This window comes from Grampus griseus (assembly GCF_964374135.1).
Source record: "Grampus griseus genome assembly, chromosome: 9".
Classification (NCBI taxonomy): Eukaryota; Metazoa; Chordata; class Mammalia; order Artiodactyla; family Delphinidae; genus Grampus; species Grampus griseus.
Genome location: NC_139003.1, coordinates 3,500,712 through 3,521,726, shown reverse-complemented (window position 1 = coordinate 3,521,726; position 21,015 = coordinate 3,500,712). Strand labels below are relative to the sequence as shown.

At 43.3% G+C, this 21,015-nt stretch overlaps 1 protein-coding gene across 5 annotated transcripts in view; it reads left to right on the top strand.

Moving 5' to 3' along the window:
* DPP6 (dipeptidyl peptidase like 6) overlaps positions 1–21,015 on the top strand; it is a gene marked incomplete at both ends in the record, with an annotated part of 1,026,243 nt that overhangs the window by 644,923 nt on the left and 360,305 nt on the right. For all 5 annotated transcript variants that reach the window (XM_082662523.1, XM_082662525.1, XM_082662522.1 and 2 more), the window contains one exon: positions 7,866–7,964. In XM_082662523.1, coding sequence (XP_082518649.1) covers positions 7,866–7,964 — 99 coding nt within the window. The remainder of the gene's footprint in view (positions 1–7,865; positions 7,965–21,015) is intronic.

Genomic DNA, 21,015 nt, shown 5'->3' with positions numbered 1-21,015 from the left:
TTGAGTTGTACACTTCTGATGGGTGAATTATATAGTGTGTAAATTTTATCTTAATAAAAATGTCCAAAAGAAGGAGAAGATTAGGTAAACATATCAACCTTTGTGCATTTTATTATGTGAAGTCCAATGGTTATAGCTCACTAAAGGAAACAGGCAGATAAATATATTTTAAGGTTTTAATTTATTTCCTAGATCTAAAAGAATAAGGTAAGGGCATAAAGAAGAGATGAATATCTTTGATGTTTTTGATTGAGAAGCTTAAAAAAAAAGCACGACATCTAGAACTTCTTAATTTATAGGGTGTGTTGAATAATGCTGACAACTTGGTTTCTAGCATTTGAGTAAAATGTGCAATATGACTAATCTCGGTATTATGCTCTGAGCTTCCTTAGATGCTTCAGAAGGTATGTGAACTTGTAAGAAAAAGCCTTTAAGATAGATCAATATCTGTGGGACTCTTTGTAGATATAAATTTGGGTTATAACCATAAATAATATATTTCAGTAATGAAAAGACTTTATTACAAAAAATAAGCAAAAAGTGAAAGCAAAGATGTAGATTTTAAAAATGCTCATTTAACAGAAATTAGCTGAACGTGTGTATGTGCCAGGCTCCTTACAGGGATGAAGAAGACACAGTTTTTGTCTTAAAAAGAAAAGGGGAACAATCAAGCTAGTATGGGAAGTAGACTTGAAAGGAAATAATCAGTTCCATGCTGACTCCTGGGAGCAGAAGGGAAAGCATGATCAACTTTGTTTGGACGAGTCAAAGAGAAGCACCTCCTAAAAGCAGCCTTGACTGTGGATTTTCTTGTAGCTCCTCCACCATCACTCCTGACAACGTGGTTTAATGTAATTCTTTTTTTAAAATTTTATTGATGCCTAGTTGAGTTACAATGTTGTGTTAATTTCTGCTGTACAGCAAAGTGACTCAATTTACATATATATACATTCTTTTTCATATTCTTTTCCATTATGGTTTATCACAGGATATTGAATATATCGATAGTTCCCTGTGCTATACAGTAGCACCTTGTTGTTTATCCATTCTATATATAATAGTTTGCATCTGCTAATCCAAAACTCCCAATCCATCCCTCCCTCACTCCCCTCCCCCTTGGCAACCACAAGTCTGTTCTCTATGTTTGTGAGTCTGTTTCTGTTTTGTAAATAAGTATTTGTATCATTCCTTTTAGATTCCACATATAAGTGATATCGTATGGTATTTTTCTTTCTCTGACTTACTTTACTCAATATGATAATCTCTAGGCCCATCCATATTGCTGCAAATGGTATTATTTCATTTCTTTTTATGGCTGAGTAGTACTCCACTGTATATATGTACCACATCTTCTTTATCCATTCATCTGTCGGTGGACATTTAGGTTGTTTCCATGTCTCGGCTATTGTAAGGAGTGCAGCAATGAACATTGACGTGCATCTGTTTTTACAAATTAGAGTTTTATCTGGGTGTATGTCCAGGAGTGGGATTGCTGGATCATATGGCAACTCTCTTTTTAATACAGTTCTTAACCCAACCATAGATACTTAGTTTCTTACATTCGGGAGTGGACTTTTCCAGAGAGATTTCTCCAGAGAATTGTATTTTGCTGTAATTTGGAGTAAATCTCACTATTTGTAAAGGGAGAGAGTGCTCCCTTGACTCAGTGGCTGCTGCTTTCTACTGTCTTTAGGATTTCTGTCTGTGTATGAGATGTTTCCTTCTCAGTCCTGACCTAAGGATTCATGTGGTAAATGATCTGGACAGGTTAACTCAGGATTAGGTGAAAAATTCCCAAATTCATATCATGATTTGTAGGCATGTTACCTGGTTTAAATGTCATTGTTCCTAAGCTGTTGGTAGTGAAGCGTAACTAAATTTATTCTTTCATTGTGATAAGAATCTACCTACCAAGGAAATATGAGTAGTATCTATAGCAGACATTATTATTGACTGAACTTCTTTTATTTAAGAAAGAAAGAAAGAAAGAAAAAAGAAATCTAACTGGATGTATTGGGCCGAGCCTCTAACCATATCTGACATAGTGCACTCATTCAGCTCACATGCGGGCAGAGTGCAGGGAAATGTTTCCTGTGTTTTCACTGAGCTTTTTCCTCTTACTGCGCAGCTCTCTGTGTTAGGATAGTCGTCAGTGGAACAGGCTACAGTGATTTGCTTTTCAGCAAATGCTTTGTCACTGGAACTTGTGAACTAACAGTGCAAACACTGAAAAATGAAAAATTGATTTCCACATGTTCTTCTGTAGGTGTTTGTATGGAAACATACAAATATTATCAACTTCTATAGAAATAACATGCAAGTTTCCCAGTGACTTATTCTAAATGTAAGAGTAGTTTTACTCTGAGTCTCAGGTTGGGGTCTGTCTCTCTGTGGAGCTACTTCTGACGCACCCACACTGTCCTTGTCCCCTTCGAGTTTTGAAAGCACTTAGTACTTGACATCAGCCAAACTACTCGTAGCAGGGTGACCACTTGCTATGTGCCAGTCATTATATTGATAGTATGAGTTCCTTGTTAATCTGCTTTGGTGGCTAAGTTTTTTCTAATTAAGGAAATGTATGCCTTAAAATGTTTTTTTCCAACCTTTTCTTTATTTACAGAAAACTTTTTTACCTGGAGAACATAGTGTTTTATCAGGATCATCATTAACATTACCTGCATTTTGTGATTTTATTAGCATCCCAGTTCTGGATTAGGTTGTGAACAAGCCAGATTCTGTGAATAATGTCAATATTTAAGTTCTGCAAATGTGGTTAATGTTAGCTTTACTGCCTTACCATGAATCTTTGGAGAAGCCACTCAGCCTCTCAGGAGCTCAGGTTTACCTTCCATAAAATGGTGTTCCTTCGTCCTCCTTCTTGTAGGATCGAGAGGTAATGACTCTCAGAATCCTCCGAAGACTGCAAAACATTTTAGAGTTGTCAGTTATTCCAATTTCTAACAAAAGCAGAGTTTACAAGAGACTTCTGAGTAATCTGGGTAGGTTTTCTCTGTTATCACATTGGGTTTGTCAGTAGCTAACGCCCGCCCCCACTAGCAGTGATTGAAAACACCTGGGAGGATTATGCATCAGATTAACCTGCTTTAGGGTCAAAGGATTTGTTTCTAATATTAACAATCTCTGGAGAAGAGGTTCCAGAATATTGTCCAATAATTGTACTATTTAACAACATAACTATTTAACAAGCATCAGGAATGGAAAGGAGCCTTGCATTATATACTGACCTACACAAAGAACAACTACATCACTACAGATTATAACAGACCTTTGCATGCCAGTGAGCTAACCAAGATGCCAAGTTAATTACAAGTGCCATGTGGTTATCTGACTATAGGACTGAAGGAAACTTCACTTTTCAATCATCCCCAAATTTTCTTCAGGATAAAGTCCAAACTCTAAGAGCCACTGGCCACTTCTTATATCTCCATGTGTATGTTGATTTTCATTTAAAGGTGACAGGTTGAACATAGAAGTTTTTCCTTTTCATTTCAAGTGTTTAGAAATGAGAGAAGATATATAGTAAAAACATAGCTGCAGTCAAAAACCAGAACGGGAGTTCTTCCTATACCTAGAATAGAAAAGTATTCTTAGAAGAAGGACCGGGTAAAAACCTACAGCAGCAAGTAAGGCCAAATCCCTGCTGCCCTAAAGGAACAGAGGCTAAAGTCAGGCCCAACAGGAGGGGATAGGATACTGGTGTCTATGGAGGCCAGATGCTGGACAAGTGGCCCCTGCCTTAAAATGGCATTTATGTTCAGAGGTTCTTGAATCTCTGAAAGGGCTCCAGCCCAAATGGCCACACAGGCCTGGTGAGAGCCATTACCCGGATGGACCCTCTGACTGCCCAGGACATTCTTGTGACCACACCACCAGGACACTTGCAGGAGAGAACCTCACAACTAAGATCAAAGGACCCACAGAAACCATCCCCTAAAAGCAGCACACCAGCTTAACACATATAAGAACTTAACTCCAAAGAAATATAAATCAGCTAGGGAAAACAGAAAATGACACTTTAGGGTTTTTTTTTTTTTTTAATGATCGATGTGATAAAAGAGCTTGCAACTGTAAGAGTCGATCTTGAGAAAGAGCTAATTAGGAATATTAGAAATTAAAATATAATTATTTTAAAACTCAGCAGTGAAATGAAACAGTTAGACACACTAGAGAAAAAATAAAGTGGAAAATGGAGCTGAAGAAATCACGCAAGTAGATAAAGTGGAAGACGGAGCTGAAGAAATCATGCTGATTCATAAAGTGGAAGATGGAGCTGAAGAAATCATGCAAATGCTCCCAAAGACATAAAAATGCCAAAGACGTGAAAGAAAAAGCTAGGAGTTTGGAGGCTGGACCTAAAAGCTCCTGTGCAGGTCCAGTGGGGTCTGGAAGGATGGAGCGGTAATGTTGACTGAGACAGTTACTGGTAATATTCCTGATCCAGAGAAAGTAGTTCTTAGACTGAAAATACTACTGACTGGGAAGCAGGATGTTTAAAGAAGATCCACAAGCAGACACTTTCTAATGGAATTTCAGAGTATCAGATATAATGAGAGAATCTGCCTTCATCTCGAGACATTTTCAACTCGCACTTTCTACTGTGCCGATGTCGACATGCTCACAATTTCCTGAAAATACTGCATTCACCAATGCCTTCGTTACCTTGCAATCCTCCTAGCTTGAATGTTCTTCTTTTATCTCTTTTATCTTGGCTAGGGGGTTCTTTTCTCAAAGAATTCTTTCTGGAATTCCCCCTACTTTTTATTCTGCAGTCTCCTTAAATATTAGCACGCCAGGTCCTGATGCCCTCAGCCCTGTCACTGCTACAGTGTGGTCATTCTTTCAGCCTTGGTTCCATTGCTCTGTGAGATTCTTAAGGTCAGCTTATAAGGTCTTTCATTTGTGATTCTTCAGGGCTCAGCATGACTCCTGAACATGGCAGTCACTCGTGCTTGTCACTACCTCAAAGGGTTTTTGGAATGCATCAGGCTGTAAGTCAGTAACTCAGATAGCACTTGACCACGTGAGCAAGCCGTCAAGGTCCAGAGAGGCCAGCGGTGATGGTTTTGAGGAGGCAGAGCTGATATTGACACAATCAAGTGTCCTGGCGTGGGCGGAGCACTTTGTCTAGTGTATATCATAATGCCGCCATTACAGGCTGTCCCTATTTAAGTCGTGTAAGATTTTAAAGTATGTTTTAAAAACAGAGGAAGTAGTAGTTTTTTTAAAAATAAAACACATTTTTGGACATCCCTGGTGGTGCAGGGGCACGCTTCCAATGCAGGGGGCACGGATTCAATCTTGGTCGGGGGCGTTCCGTGTGCCACGCGGGGCAGCCAAAGAAAACCCAAATATATATATTTTTTTGGATGAATTCCTAGTCATTTGTGAAAAGAAAATTTTTTATAAAGTGAATAAATTGGCTTTTCATAGTTTACCCAAAGTTTGTTGAAATGACAGTCTTTCATTCTTTTCTTATTAGACATGTGGATAACCAAAATGTGGAGCTAGAATCATCCCTGAATAATGGTGTTTACTTAGATACAATTTAAGTTTTAATATGATTATTTTCTGACCATATAGCTGAGTGTCTCTGAAATTTTTATTCTTTGTTCTTTTTAAATTTTATTTATTGTATTTTAATTGAAATATATTTGACATATAACATTGTGTAAGTTTAAGGTGTACAACATGTTGATTTGATACATTTATATATTATAATATGATTGCCTTTGTAGGGTTAGCTAACACCCTCTATAAGGTCACATAATTATCTTTTTTTTTTGGTAGGAATAATTAAGATCTAGTCTCTTAACAAGTTCGATGTTTATAATATAGTATTGTTGTCTGTAATCACTGTACTGTGCACTTACTTACCGACTAGTTGCAAGTATACTTCTTAATTACTAGATCACGGTATAACTTTTATTAGACTGTTGTCTAGTAATCTTTAAAATTTTCATTTATTGTCTGTCTTCCATACTGAAATGCATTGTGTTTGAAGCAGTGTGTCTTTTTTCGGGGCTGCTTCAGTTGCAGATAGGAAGGTCCTAGAGGAAAGAATTTGGTTTGGTTTTAACATGTTTTGATCAGCCCCTGGGAGAGCTCCACATATAATCAGGTCTAACAAGAAGGCCACCTTGAACCTTATCATTCTGTAAATTTCGAAAGACTTTTACACACATTAATCCTATTTGATATGCAAGAAATCAGTCAGTGTGCAAGGTTTCTGAGAATTTCAGTAATCTATCACATCCAAGGAGGCCAAAAGAAAGAAACCATAGGAGATGTAACAAAATCTGCATGCTAGAACCCTAGAGGAAGCTTTGGAGATTTCATTCAGAGAGTCTGTATTCTTATTTGATTATGTAGTGTAACAAAAATTCTTTTTGTTTTCCCAACCTGCCACAGATTTTGAAACAGAAGGTTGAAAGAGGCAAAGGGTACTGTTGAGGGCAAGCATTGTGACAGCCCAAGAAATGAAGGTGGCTCAACAGCCAGAAATTGAGGAGAGAAACAGACGTAACAACCAAACATCCAAATGTAAAAGCATACTGATCTGAAGCCACCTCACGTAGGAGGCACACAGACCTCCACACCTTGATTAGCACTGAGCATCCCCCTCACAGCAGCCCAACACAAAACGGGAGAAAGGAGGACCTGAATCTCAGGAAGAGCACCACAGCTGGCGTCTTCTGTTTAAGAGGGCGGGATCATAAATAAACATTCTAGTAAATGATGTACGTCAGAAATGGTTAAGATAAAGAGTTTCTTCTTATTATAAAGGAAATGAAGGTGGCTTGGTGTCCTGTTCTGTGGGTTTAATCTGCTTAGTCTCACAGGTCAGATGCCCAGACAGCCCTTTGTCTTTCCAAAGTAGATGAATGGAGTTTGGTGCCACTGGAGAGAACGTCTTCTGAGGCAGATCTAAAACCCCAGACACTTCAACCTCAGGAAACAGGATAAAAGCTGCCAGGTTCCTAAAGTCTCCCGCTGGGGCCCTTAGCTAAACATTGCCTCTTGGGATGGATGTTCAAGTCTTATCCCAGGTGCTTACTCCCAAGCATGGTGCTCCAGGTAAGGGAGGGCAAAATCTGCTAGTTTGCACACAGAATTTGGGGCGTGATTCTATCTGAAGAACTAATCCCCAACCTAAAGGCAGCCAGGGACAAGTGAGGCACATGGAGAATAAATACCTAAGGAATGTGTTAGTTGTCTGAATTTTCAGCATCCAACGTGTTATCTGCAGTTGGCGTTATAAGTGCTTAATGAATGACTGGTTACATAACAAGTTGAGATCCTTTGCTTTCTTGACTATTCCCACCTTATTGCTCATCAGTCAGCTTTGAAACAACTGTTTACCTTCATATGTAAGAAATACGATCATTCATGTTTTGCAGGCAGAGGGGGCATAATGATGCCATTTTACTGAACCGTGATTCCCCTTACCATAGTTTTTTTTTTTTTTTTTGCTGTACGTGGGCCTCTCACTGCTGCGGCCTCTCGCGTTGCGGAGCACAGGCTCCGGACACGCAGGCCCAGCAGCCATGGCTCACGGGCCCAGCCGCTCCGCGGCATGTGGGATCCTCCCGGACCGGGGCACGAACCCGTGTCCCCTGCATCGGCAGGCGAACTCTCAACCACTGTGCCACCAGGGAAGCCCCCTTACCATAGTTTTTGATAGCTTAGCCAAAAACAGAAAGCATTCGTTTCCTCAGCACTTACTTATAGAAATTATGTCTTACCATATATATTATTTCTGAATGGCAATCAGAATATTTTATACTCCTCTTTTTTCTTTTTACCAAAAAACAAAAATTTTGACCATTTGCCTCGTTCTTTTCTAGCGGAAGATAACAGTCTGTCTCAAAAGAAGAAGGTGACTGTGGAAGATCTCTTCAGTGAAGATTTCAAAATTCATGATCCCGAGGCTAAGTGGATAAGTGGTGAGTCCTGAGTGCATGTGAGAAAGCACTTTCCCACTCCCTGCCACTTTTTGAGAGTTTGGGTGTCGTAGTTTGCCTTTCACCTTCTCTCTCTGGCTGTAGAAGTGGATCCTCAGAGCTCTTGCTGTGAGCACCATCTTATTATCAGTCTAAGAAAATGCGCATCTGGTAAAATCAGGCTGCTTCTTCATGGGAAATGGGTCCTCCGTGTCGCCTCCCTGAATCATAATTTCTCAGACGGAGATGTGAGGTGTTGCTAAGCAACAAGACGGGGAGAGACACAGCTGAACCTTCCTCCTTTCTCCATGTTCTTTATTCCCTTTTGTACTCCTCTTGCTTTCACTCCAACTAGATACAAGGGCCAAAAGGAACTAAAAGGTTTCTTCTAGAATGCTGTCTAATGAAGGAAACAGCGGAACGTCGTGCATCGATGCAGATAAATTAATTTTCCTCTTGAACTTTAATCTGGATGAAATCTTCTTTGGGCTGATTTTTATAAACAATAAAGCAAAATAGAACTGGTGGAAAAAGGCAGTATGTTTATAAGGCATGTTTTGGTTCAAAACAGTCCATTTCCTGTAGTTGGGTCTGAAACAATTTTCAGGGTGCAGTCTTGGGAGGAAAGATGTAAATGACTGCTCCCCATCTTCTGCAGGCTTTGCTGCATCCCTCTCGTGTAGTCTGGTCCTAGAACCTCTGCTGCTATCTCCATGGATATTGTTTGCATTTAGTCTTAGCCTCAGTGGGATGCACTTGAAAATTAATCCTCAGGTCAAAGAACCTCTGTAGTGGAATGCTAGAGATCTAGTTCACATCCTGCCTTCTATAGTAAATGAGGCCCAGAGAGGTTAAGTGAATTTTCTGAGGTCACAGAGCTAGTTAGTGACACAGCTGTGGCTGGAAGCCTGTCTCCTCACTTCCCCTTTTGTGCTCTTTCCTCTACTGTTTTGTTGAGTGGCACCGTGTGATTACGTTCTCTTGCCGTCAGACTCCTCTGAAATGCTTCTTATGCTTCACAAACTCTTGAAAATCAACCAGCATTGACCTTTTGCCTTTAGTCTCCTACTAGGACAGTAGCTTCTCCTTTGTCCTCCACTGTGGCTTAGGTATTAATTTCTGATCCTCAGATTCACTTATTTAAAAATTAAAGAAGTAGCTGAATCTCAGAGGGAATGTATTTTATAAGATGGAATTGGGGAGAGATGAGAGCAGTGTATTGTGAATGCCAGTGGGGGGCACATGGAGATCCAAAGCATATATTGAGCCAAGGTCTTCGTCATTTGACTGAGGAGGTAATTTCACCTTTGGTGTTGAGGGGCACTCAGCCTCTGCTTCCTGTTTGCATTTACCCATATTGCGGAGGAAGGAGGTAAGCATGGATCGTGCGCTGGGCCTGACCTTGGGGATAAAAGGTGATCGCTCTCTTCTTAAGGAGCACAGAGTCATTCTGGGCACAAAACGGGGAGGAGCAAAGGCAGCCGGGAGCGAGGTGCAGGAAGCGTGTGATGCCCTCATCCTCCTGAGAAGGGGTTTCAACGAGGGTGCATAAACTTGGTCTCAAAGGTATAGGGTTCAGAGCAGGTCAGAGGGGGCCCTGCAAAGACTCCATGAGGTGCTAAAATAATATAGGGAGATCTTTATATTAGGGTGCCCATGGTCTCAGACTTGGCCTAAACCAGCTTTCCCTGTGCAAAAAATGTAAAAAGTGTAAAAGCAGAGATCTGGAGGCCCAGGGGCACCGAAGTTTCTGCAGGAACCCGTGTCGGTTACTGTTGAAAGGTGTTTTTGTATCTCATGAGCTAATCCGTGCTGCAGATGCACAGAGCTGGCTCTGAGATGTGCTGGCTTTCTGGCCGGAGGCAGCCAGCCAAGATTTTGTTATAGCCACAAAGCTGGGCGTTAATACAAGCAGTTGAGAAGTGGCCTTGTGCCCAGCAGAAAATGCCCAGCCTCTCTGTTTCAGCAGGTTAAGTCTATTCATAAGACCACCTGCGTTTCAAATACACATGACTTTGGGGTCCAGGAGCTTTCTTAAGTGGATTCTTCCTTTGTAAATGTAAGCACAGTGTGAAGTTTTATTGCAAATTAGCCAGGTGGTCAGGTCTCCCCAGAGACCAGGCACTGTCAAGAGTGTGAGGGACCATTACTGTTTCCCCTGCCCTTTTAGCTGCCCCCCTCCAACTTTTCTTTCACTTATTCCTCTTCCTGATCAGTCCCTTGCCTCCTGCTCCCTGAAGATGTAATCGCTTAAAGTGGATGAAATACCTGTGGTGATTAACTGTGCCTTCATAATGGATTTTACAAATACCACAAAGAGCTCATTCCCTTTCTACATTACGAGTGTAAATGGAAGCTGCACAGAAAGACTACTGTACACTCATAGGGTTGGCAAATGCTGTGGGGCTGAGGTGAGCTTTAAAAATGGTCGGAACAGTAGTTCATTCAATTCGTGATTATTGAGTGTCTGCAATGTAGCAGGCAGATTGCCCATGGACCCCCAAAATGCAAGCATTTTCTTTGCCTCTGGAACAGTTTCCCTGTGGTAGACTTGGAGTCACCACACACCACCACCACCACCATCTACCACCATCATCACTATGGCAACCTCATTCTTCTCCTCTTCTTCCTCCTTTCTCCTCTGTCTGTGCCTCCTCCCCTTCTTCTTCCTTACTGTCACTAACACCACCACCACCATCATCACCACCATCATCACATTATCATCACATTATCATCACCACCACCACCACCATCATCATCATCACAGTCGCCATCATCACATCATCATCACCATCACCACCACCACCATCACCATCATCATCATCACATCATTATCATCATCACCATCACCACCATCATCATCACCATCATCATCACCATCGCCATCACCATCACCATCAACTACTGAGGGTTTCCCACATCTTAAGCTCTCTACTAAGTGCTTTGCACACATTAAATCATTTAATTCTCACAACTACCATTATTCACATTTTATGGATGAGGAAACTGAGCCAAGGGTGTTTAAATGACTTGATCAACATCACACCGTTAATAAGTAGCAAAATTCAGACTTGAACCTAGGTCTCTCTGGTTTCTGTAAACGGCTACATTGTATAGAATCGAAGCCCCCTGTCTCCAGCCAATTTCTCTCACAACCTCACTGGTTACATTGTGTGTTTTAAGCAAGGCTGTAGGTTGTATTTCAGAATTGTTGCCATTCCTTAAATTTTCTATTCTAGTATCCCTTACTCTCATGGTGCCTATGTTGAACTAACAAAATACCCAAGTGATCAAGAAAAATGGGGTAATTCCCCACAGAGAAAGAGACTTGGCTCTTTTAGTGCACATTAACCACTAAAGTTAACAAATGTTTCTTGGGTTTAATATTGGAGTTAATCGTCTAGTTAGATGCTTTATTTATCAGGAGAAAATGGATTGGGTTGGAGTTAAATTTCTCCTCACCCATTTTTATACTAGAGACGATTTTTTGATCTACCTTTTCTGAAAATGATTGGTGTAACAGTCTTCAAATTCTCTGATGTCCGAAAGCTCTTGTAGACTTCCCTCACATATTTGTTGCAACCCCTGGGTCAAGTCAGATGAGGTGTGTAGAGCAGTGGAACTGACAACATCTGAACTCACTCGGAGCTCACTCTGAGCTCCCTCCTACAAAGGAAGAGGCATACACTTCCTGAAATTGCCCAGGGTGTAGTCTCGCCGCATATTTGCTTAGTTGAGTAAATTCTTCTGCCTTTTATAAGCAACCACATTGGACTTCTCAACCTTTTGGATCCTTTAATGTGCTGTGCTGGGATATGAGGTAGCCACTGTGATGAGGTCTTCTGGTTACTCCAGACACGTAAGTCCATTTATGTCCATGAACCAGTCTTCCTGGGCTGTCTTGTTCCCTCTTTGCAACTCCTAGATGATGGATCATTTCAAACCTTCTCCTCTCTCAATTTTCTGCAACCTCCTTCCCATCCTAATTCTCATTTAAAACTACTAGAAGAAAGCTTAATACTCTCACCATCACATCTCCTTACCCACCACCATCTGCACCTGCCATGAGCTCTGCCCCTCCCCCAGCCTGTAACCACAGGACCTGTCTGTGCTCCATCTACAAAAATCAGAGATGAACTTGCTTCACTTACTTGAGGAATAATTGTAGCAAATGTCTCCTTTCTTCTCTAAATGTTCATTTTTTTAATCTCTGTGTCAGATTATTCCCATCGTCAGGCAGATACGCTCTTATTTGCCTCACCGAAACACACACACAAAGCTTAGCGTGACTCCACCCTCCCCACCGAGCACTGCCCAATTTCTTGTTCTCCTCTGCAGCCTGAAACAGTTGTCTCTCTGTGACATCTCAGATTACTCTTCTCCAGTTCTTGCCAAGCCCACTCTAGTTAGGCTTTCACCCCCAGCGCTCCCTGACTCTCCTCTTGTCAAGGTCACCAGTAACCTACAGGTTGCTCAATTCCATGGTCACGTCTCAGACCTCATCTTAATCTGATCATCAGCAGCATTTGACACGATTACTCCCTCTACCTGCACCAGCTTTCTCACTTGACCTGTAGGTCATCACCTTCTCTTGGTTTTATCTCTGCCTCATAGGCAGCTCCTTCTCAGACTCCTGTGCTAGTTCTCGCTCTTCTCTCTGACTTTTGATGTTGGTGGCCCTGGGACTCAGTCTTCATCCTCCCCTTTTGGTATCTATACTCATTCCCTCTGTGCTTTCATCTAGTCTCATGGCTTAAAATATTCACCTACCAATGACTCCTAACTTATTCTCCAGACCAGACCTCTCTCCTGAAGTTCTCAGATGTCTCATAGACATTACAACCCTAACTTTAGTCTCGCCAAATCTGAGTTCTTGACCTACCTCCCCACCCAAATAAAACCCAAACAAAAAACCAAACCCACCTGCTCTATGCACAGCCTCTTCCAGCTCAGCTGATGAGAAATTTGTTCTTCTGGCAGAACAGGCTGAAAGACTTGAAGTCATCGTTTACTTTGCTCTTTTCCTTGTACTTCATATCTAATCCACCAAGAACTTCTGCCAGCTCCGCCTTCAGAATACTCAGAGCCCATCTTAGATTCAGTCAGGCACTCCTGACTGCCATTGGCATATTTGTCAGCTGGTTCATCTAAAGGATACAGGACTGGAGACAGGCATGGCAGCAGACAGGACCAGGAGCCATGCTCCTCAGTGGACCCTCAGGTAATGGCTCTGGTACAAGCAGAAGGGGTCACTCACATGGGTGGAGTTTTTATGTTTCCACCTTTAGATGTCTGAAATCCTCAAGCCTCTGTACACTCATTCAGTCCCATGACTCTAGTTACTATCTATATGCCACTGAGTTTCAGTTCTGCAGCTCCAGCTCAAACCCTGTTCTGAGTGTGTTGTGTGTGTGTGTCTCACTGACTGATTTACATGTCCACCAGGATGTCTTGTGGATACTTCGAGTTCACGGGGCCAGGACTCATCTCCCCGCCCCCGATCTCCTGTCACAGAACTTTCCCTGGCTTTCCACTGCTCTCAGGAGAGGCGTGCAGCCCCAGCCCTGGGCACCCTCTGTTTCTCAGACTCTCTGAGATCAGTCCCCTTACTTTTCCTGCCTTGTCCCTCATGTGTCCCCAGTTTTCTTTTGCTCTGGACCGACTTGAACTTCTTTGATGGCTTCTGAAGTCCGTCTTCTTTTCCCTCAGGGTGGTTCTCACAGGATGTTCTTTCTGCCCAGAACACCCCTCTTCTCTATTCTACTCTCATCCCTCCTCAGCACCACCCCTACAGTTTATCATTTTCCTTTGATCTCTCCCTAATTCTCACTCCCGCCGCCGGCTTTTCTCTGCTGCCTAGCTCTTCTAGATTCAGGCTCTGATGCATCCTGGACTTTACCTTTTTTTTTTTTTTTTTTTTTTGCGGTACGCGGGCCTCTCACTGCTGTGGCCTCTCCCGTTGCGGAGCACAGGCTCCGGACGCACAGGCTCAGCGGCCATGGCTCACGGGCCCAGCCACTCCACGGCATGTGGGATCTTCCCAGACCAGGGCACGAACCCGTGTCCCCTGCATCGGCAGGCGGACTCTCAACCACTGCGCCACCAGGGAAGCCCCTGGACTTTACCTTTTATTACACACATTAAATATAATTATTTACTCAACGCCTATCTTTCCTTCCATGTGAACGCCACAAGAATAGGATTTGCCTCTGTTTAATTACCATGTGTTCGCAGCACCTAGCAAAGCACCCCGTCTGTGGCCATCTGCTGGCGCTTCTTGAACATTTTCTCATTTGCTACTTAACCTAGTTTTGGAGGCTTCCCTGGCAGTCCAGTGGTTAGGACTCCACGCTTTCACTGCCAAAGGTCCGGGTTCAATCCCTGGTCGGGGAACTAAGATCCCACAAGCCACGTGGCGTGCCCCTCTCCCGCCCGCAGGAAAAAAGAAAAAAAATCCACTTTTAAAGATAAGGAAACTTATGGACATGCTATTTTACACAGAATGGTTGAAAATCCATTCTGATGAAGTTGATTTAAGCAGAGACCTGAATGTGAGAATCTTGCAGATAAGCTCTCTGGGGGAGGGTGTTCCAGGCCACCTGGAACAGCAGCCACAGAGGCCCTGGGGCAGGAGCCCACGTGGACTATCTGTGAACAATGTCCAGCTAGAGAGAAGAGCCATCGATGAGCCCAGAGGGGAAAGTGGGACCAGGTTAGGCAGGTTCTTGGGAGAGGAGGGTAGCCAGTGAGAAAGGGATAGAATTTAGAGAAACAGGAGTTGAGTGAGAACTGAAGGTTTTAGAATAGTGGAATGGCACAGTGAGAGCTTAGGCGTAACTGTCGTATCAAATATTTTTATTATATCTGAATTACGTATTTACTATAGTAAATTAGAAAAGAGATGAAATCTATTTTAAAGGATGAAAGTAAATCCCCTGTAATTCCATCAACTAGAAATCACCACCATTACATTTTCATATTTATCCTTTTAGATAACATAATATGTGGGACAATGCTAACTATATTTATTACGTGGGGAAAAGTTTATAACACATATCATAAACATATTTCCTTGATCATTTTAATGTCTTCAGAGGCTCTCAGTACATAAGTGTGCCTTAATTTGGTCAGGCTTTAGAGACTGAAAGTTTTGGCTGTGAGTGGAAACAAAGTGACAGATGTGAAAAGGCACCATGAACAACGGTAAATGAACAGGATGTGCTGGCCGCGTAGAAAGGGAGGGGACGGGAAGACGTGCAGCAAGGATGCCGCGGAGATGGTAGCCTGGTGAACCAGGACCACGACTCCAGGGATGTGAGTCAGCTTCTGTGATCAGATACAGAGTTCAGAACAGAGGTCGATGAAAGGTCACCCAGTGGAACGTTCTTTAAGTATTGAGAACTGGGCGTGACACCGGCCAGTGGAAAGCGTGCATCGCTGAGGAGCTGCTTACACTTGGGGGAGGGGCAGTGGGCTGAGGAGGTGGCCTCAGAGAAGACCTGGGAGAGGGCGAGGCAGGAGAGCTAGTGCTCGGCTGACTTTGTGATGGCAGGCGGAGGACACGGCAATGAGAAGTGGCCCCTCGGCGGCTGCAAACCCCTACCTGCGCCAGGAGCACGTTTTCTGCAAGTCTCTTGTACAGCCTAACCCATGTTTGGGTTTTGTTTCCCCTAATCAGACTAGTTTATATGGCAACTACCCTCTTACTAACCCTGTTTCAGACTATAATGGGGGAAGGTGAATTCCAGAAAGACGGCGTGATATTTGTATATAGACGGCTTTTTGCTTTCCCTTCATCACACTTGCCAACAACAGAAAAATGGTCTCCTCTGTATCTGTGACATCAGTCACTCTGCACAGGTGGTCTGATGCCGTAGCACCTGGGGAGAGTCCTGGGCAACACACGTTCTCGAGAAGAGTATTTGGTTTTGCAGGTTCTCTGCTGGGAAGTCAGCCTGGACTGAAATTTGGCAACGGGTTGATGAGCCCCATGCCCTGTGCTCTGGGCAAGGCGAGGCCACCTGCCCCCTTCCGGGACCCGCTTTCCCCTGCCCAGTGTCTTCAGGATGCAGGCAGGCCCGGGGCTGGATTAGCTTGTCTGCAAGCTCCAGGCCAGGCCTGGCCTCCCAGCCTGCTCTCTCCTCAGCTTCAGTGGAACGTGGTGAAAGCCCGCGGTGGCCTCTGGTTCCTGAATCTCTCCACTCTGTCTGCTGATTCTTACTTCCATTAATCCAGGCACTTGTGAGCAAAGAGCCCTCTCTGTCTCTCGGACGCTCTGTGGGAGAGACTGTAAAATTGGAGAAAATTGCTTCCTTTGAATGTAGGAAAATAACAGGTGCTGGTTGATCCTGGAAAAGTATATGTTTCAGAAGATAAAATTGGAGATAGTGCACAGGGCTCAAAGCAGCTTGATTTCCACATTTGCTTTCTCTTCTTCTCTGTTGTTATTCTGAAAAACCAGATAGGGTTTTTTTTTTTTCCTAAAGCTCAGGGGGTTAGATGGAGGTGGAATTCGAGTTTAAAATGGTTTGGGTATTTCTGCTGTTTTCGAAGGCCACATTTTTTCAATGAAAACAATTAAGTCTTAGAATTGCAGAGAGTCAAAAAGTTCCCTGGGGGTTATTCGGCACCGCCTGTACCAATCAGCCAGCAGTCACTGAAAAGGAATGCCCAGAAAGGACAGGTTTCAAAGGGTGAAAATGTTCTTACGTGGCTCGGTGTGTGGAAGGAGATAATAATAGTAATCATTTTAAGTCATTACATAAAATGCACATCGAAGAGCATCACCGTGTCTTATTAAAGCCCCTGAGAAACAGATGAAATGTACATGTACAGAGTACATATTTGGGTCAAGCACCCATTTATTGAATACTTTCTCTCGCTTTTGTTGTAGTTTTCGAGGTTTCCCCCTTTCCTCTGGAGGAGAAAACCCAGTCGTCTGGTGTGAGGCCAGTTACGCCTCGGACTGTCTTAGTGCAGTAAAGCCCACCCCCACCACAGCTCCTGTATCCGCCGACCAAGACGGTTCCCCAGCTGCCTCTCTGCGTCCTTCTGCCTTCTTCCTCGTGCATCTCCCGTATTTCCAGTGTCTGAGTTAAAACGATTATCTGCTAACTGTCCTGCGAGGTTTTCTATTGGAGTTACCGGCAGGAAACAATCAAAAGAGGGTAGCATTTAGTGTGTGTGTGTGTGTGAGAGAGAGAGAGAGAGAGAGAGAGTGCTTTTATTCAACAATTCTGTGCTTCAGAAGCTCTCATTCACTCTTTATGGCTTGATCCAAAATAAATTCTCTCTGGCTTTTCCCAAGGAGAAGTAGTTGCTCGCTCCTCCAGGCTGTGCTAGAACTCTGTCAAACTTCCATCAGAGCATCACCTGGAGCATCGTCTTAGGGTCCCCAGCCTTGGGGACACAGCCCACTCTGCAAGGCTGGACCTGCTTCACCAGCAGCTAAAGGAGCATCTGGGGCAGAGGCGGGGCCAGCCTGGTTCTTCCCTTTCCGAGGGGCATGGACACTATGTGAACATCACACTCACCGTTTTTGGTCCTCTGTCTGAGGGGCCAGGCCCTGCTGCTTGTAGTAATTCCTGGTTTGAGGAGTTGCACCTCTGCAGGCTGAGCTCGGCCAACACTCTCCCAGCAAAGAGAGGCGTGTTCTGAATCTTTTCATCACCTTACAGCTGGCAAGTGCCGCTTCTGTGGGAATTTAGATACAACCTCTGTCTTTGTTGAATTGAATGCAGACCCTTGGCAGGAGCGAAGAGTGATATCCCATTTCAACTTTGTTTGTTTGCATTCCAAAGGGACAGGCTTTTTTTTTTTTTTTTTGGATCTAGGAAAACACACACACACACTCACACTCACACATGCACCCATATATTTTTTTTCTTGAGAAAAGAGATCTCAAGTGATATTGACATGTTGTGTTTCATCCTCAGTGAGGTGGAGAGACAGTTTTCAGAATGTTCTATGGCTGTTCCAGGGCTTCAAGGCTGGTCAGGGCTTTTCCTGAGCATCCCGCCCCACATCACTCAGGGTGTGCCCTGAGGTACCACATGTCACTGCAGGAGATCCGCCTTCAAGACTAGATCAGAGTGCAGGGCAGGTTGTCCTCCCAACAGTGGCATGTCAAGGGTACTTTCACCCCCGCAGTGCACAGCCCAGGACTCACAAGTTTTGTTTTATTTTACTTTCATCCAGATTAAGGGAGCCTGTGAAGTTACCTAAGTCCTAATTTTTCTGCAGCTGTTGAGCCCAGGGGTGAGATTCCTTTGTGTCTAGAATGCTCTTTTAAAAGCAAATCGGGAAGTTCTATTAATTAGAGCCTCTGCATCCTTGAATGCAGTACCCTCACACAAACACTGACATTTTCATTTATTGTTTCAATTAAATTATCCCACCAAGTCCTTAACCACATCAGCCTACTAGAGGCTAATTAATTATCATTGACACCTTTTCAAACATTGATCACCTTCTTAATTAATAAAAAATGAATCACTTGATCTCTTCCATAAATGAGTGTAATCCCTGATGACCCATCAACCCTGTGCCCATGGCATATCTAATTTTGTGTTCAGGTGTTTGTTTACATCTCTGCCTTGCCCTTGACAGCAAGCTTCTTAAGGCCGTAAGCATGTTGTTGTGACTGTCCTATTTCCCTCATAGGGCAGAGTGTCTGGCATGTGATAAAGTTTCTGTAAATATTACTTGACTGAATGAATGACTCAGGGGTCGGGCAGATCGAGTATTCATGGACAAGGACTCTGGGTAAATGAATTTCTGGTTGACTGAAGGACAACCAGGTTCTTTATTTGTGGTGACTCTTGGCATTGTAAGAAATCACACATACGTGTGTAATGATAAAGATGTATCCAATTCCATTTTCCTGCTTTAGTAGGGAGACTAATGGATGTGGTAGAGACAGCTCCTGATACTAGACGTGTTCACCCCTCATAATTTTTGTCCTTGCCATTTATCGATTATATGCAAAATGTGCCAGAAACTGTGCTAAGTCCTTTACCTGCGCTGTTTGAACACAGGTCCTACAGAAAGTGGTGGCCTTTTCTTTTCTTTTATTATTTTTTTATTTTTAAAATTTTTATTGGAGTGTAGTTGATTTACGATGTTGTGTTAGTTTCAGGTGTACAGCAAAGTGAGTCAGTTACACGTATACATATACACACTCTTGTTTAGATTCTTTTCCCATGTAGGTCATTACAGAGGATTGAGTAGAGTTCCCTGTGCTGTACAGTAGGTCCTTATTAGTTATCTGTTTTACATATAGTGGTGTGTATGTGTTAATCCCAGTCTCCCAATTCGTCCCTTCCCTCCCTTACCCCCTGGTGACCATAAGCTTGTTTTCTACATCTGTGCCTCTACTTCTGTTTTGCAGGTAAGTTCATTTGTCTGGTGGCCTTTTCAATACTTTGTTATGTTTTCTGGCTTCTTCTCAGACTGACCCCCACCTCACTGCCCGTCCTGTGCTCTGCTGTGGTTCCCGTGCCAATGAGCCTCTCTCATCTCCACTTTGTCCCCTGCAGGGACACTCACTCCTCTGAGCTCCCAAACTGAAGGACACAAAACTGCTTAATGGCAGCCTTTTAGGCAGGGTTGGGGGTCAGGGAAGAGAACACTTTCACACCCCAGAAGATGGAGCAGCTTAGAGGTGACTGTTGCCCCTCCGTCTTCTGAAGGCCCCTTGGCATCCCTGCCTCGGAGAATTTTCAGTGCCTCCTTTTTTCCGCTTGCTTAGAGGCCTTCCCCAAACCCAGTGGCCTTGCTTTGCTGCTGCCGCTTCCATCACAGAACTATGAACTCATCCTCACTTCCCTGCACAGATGCCCACGGCAGGGGCTGGGCACATGAATCAGAGTTGCCTGCAAAGTTAGCGCGAATCTCCTGTTCCCAGTTTAAGTGTTTCGGGGGCCTCCTGGGCAAACCAAATGGCCAGCGTCCTGTGCTGTCCTTGCAAAGCTGGGCATCTTCCAGAAGGAGGCACTCTGAGTGCCGGGGTAGGCCCTTCTAATATCTGGTGGCTTACAGGCGGTTGATATGGAATTCACCTTTTTTCTTGTCTCTTCTTATATCTTATTGGAGCAGAAATAGGGGGAGTTTATAGGAATAGACATGTTGACAGCTGGATTTTTTTTTTAAGTATAGCTGATTTACAATATTATGTTAGTTTCTGTTACACAGCAAAGTGACTCAGTTATACACATATGTACATTCTTTTTTATATTATTTTCCATTATAGTTTATCCCAGGATATTGAATATAGTTCCCTGTGCTGTACAGTAGGATCTTGTTGTTTATCCATTCTATATGTAATAGTTTGCATCTGCTAATCCTAAACTCCCCATCCATCCCACCCCTGTGCCCCCGCCCTTGGCAACCACAAGTCTGTTCTCTATGTCCGTGAGTCCATTTCTGTTTCGTAGATAAGTTCATTTGTGTCATATTTTAGATTCCACATATAAGTGATATCATATGGTATTTGTCTTTCTCTGTCTGACTTCACTTCGTATGATAATCTCTAGGTCCATCCACGTTGCTGCAAATGGCATTTTTCATTCTTTTTTATGGCTAATATTCTATTGTGTATATATACCACATCTTTATCCATTCATCTGTCGATGGACATGTAGGTTGTTTCTATGTCTTGGCTATTGTGAATAGTGCTGCTATGAACATAGGGGCGCATGTATCTTTTTGAATTAGAGTTTTGTCCAGATATGGCATCTGGATTTTTTTTTTTAATGCTCAGCAGGTTTGGGGCTTTTATAAAGGTCCGGATTTCCAACCTAAGGGCCAACCTCACATCTGCTGCTTCAGACCCAACACCCTGCAGTCCCAGCAGGGACTGTCTCCTGGGTCACAGTCTTCTCTTCTGTGTTCAGACGCTTTACTTCTCTGAATATCCTGGGCTCCTCCACAATCTCCATCTCCAGAGAAAACAGCAAACAACTTGCTTATGCAGCATCATTATGCAGATGACTTAGCTGTGCTCAGCAACCCTCCCTCTGAGCTCCTGACTCGGTTGCCAGTCAGCCTTTCTCAG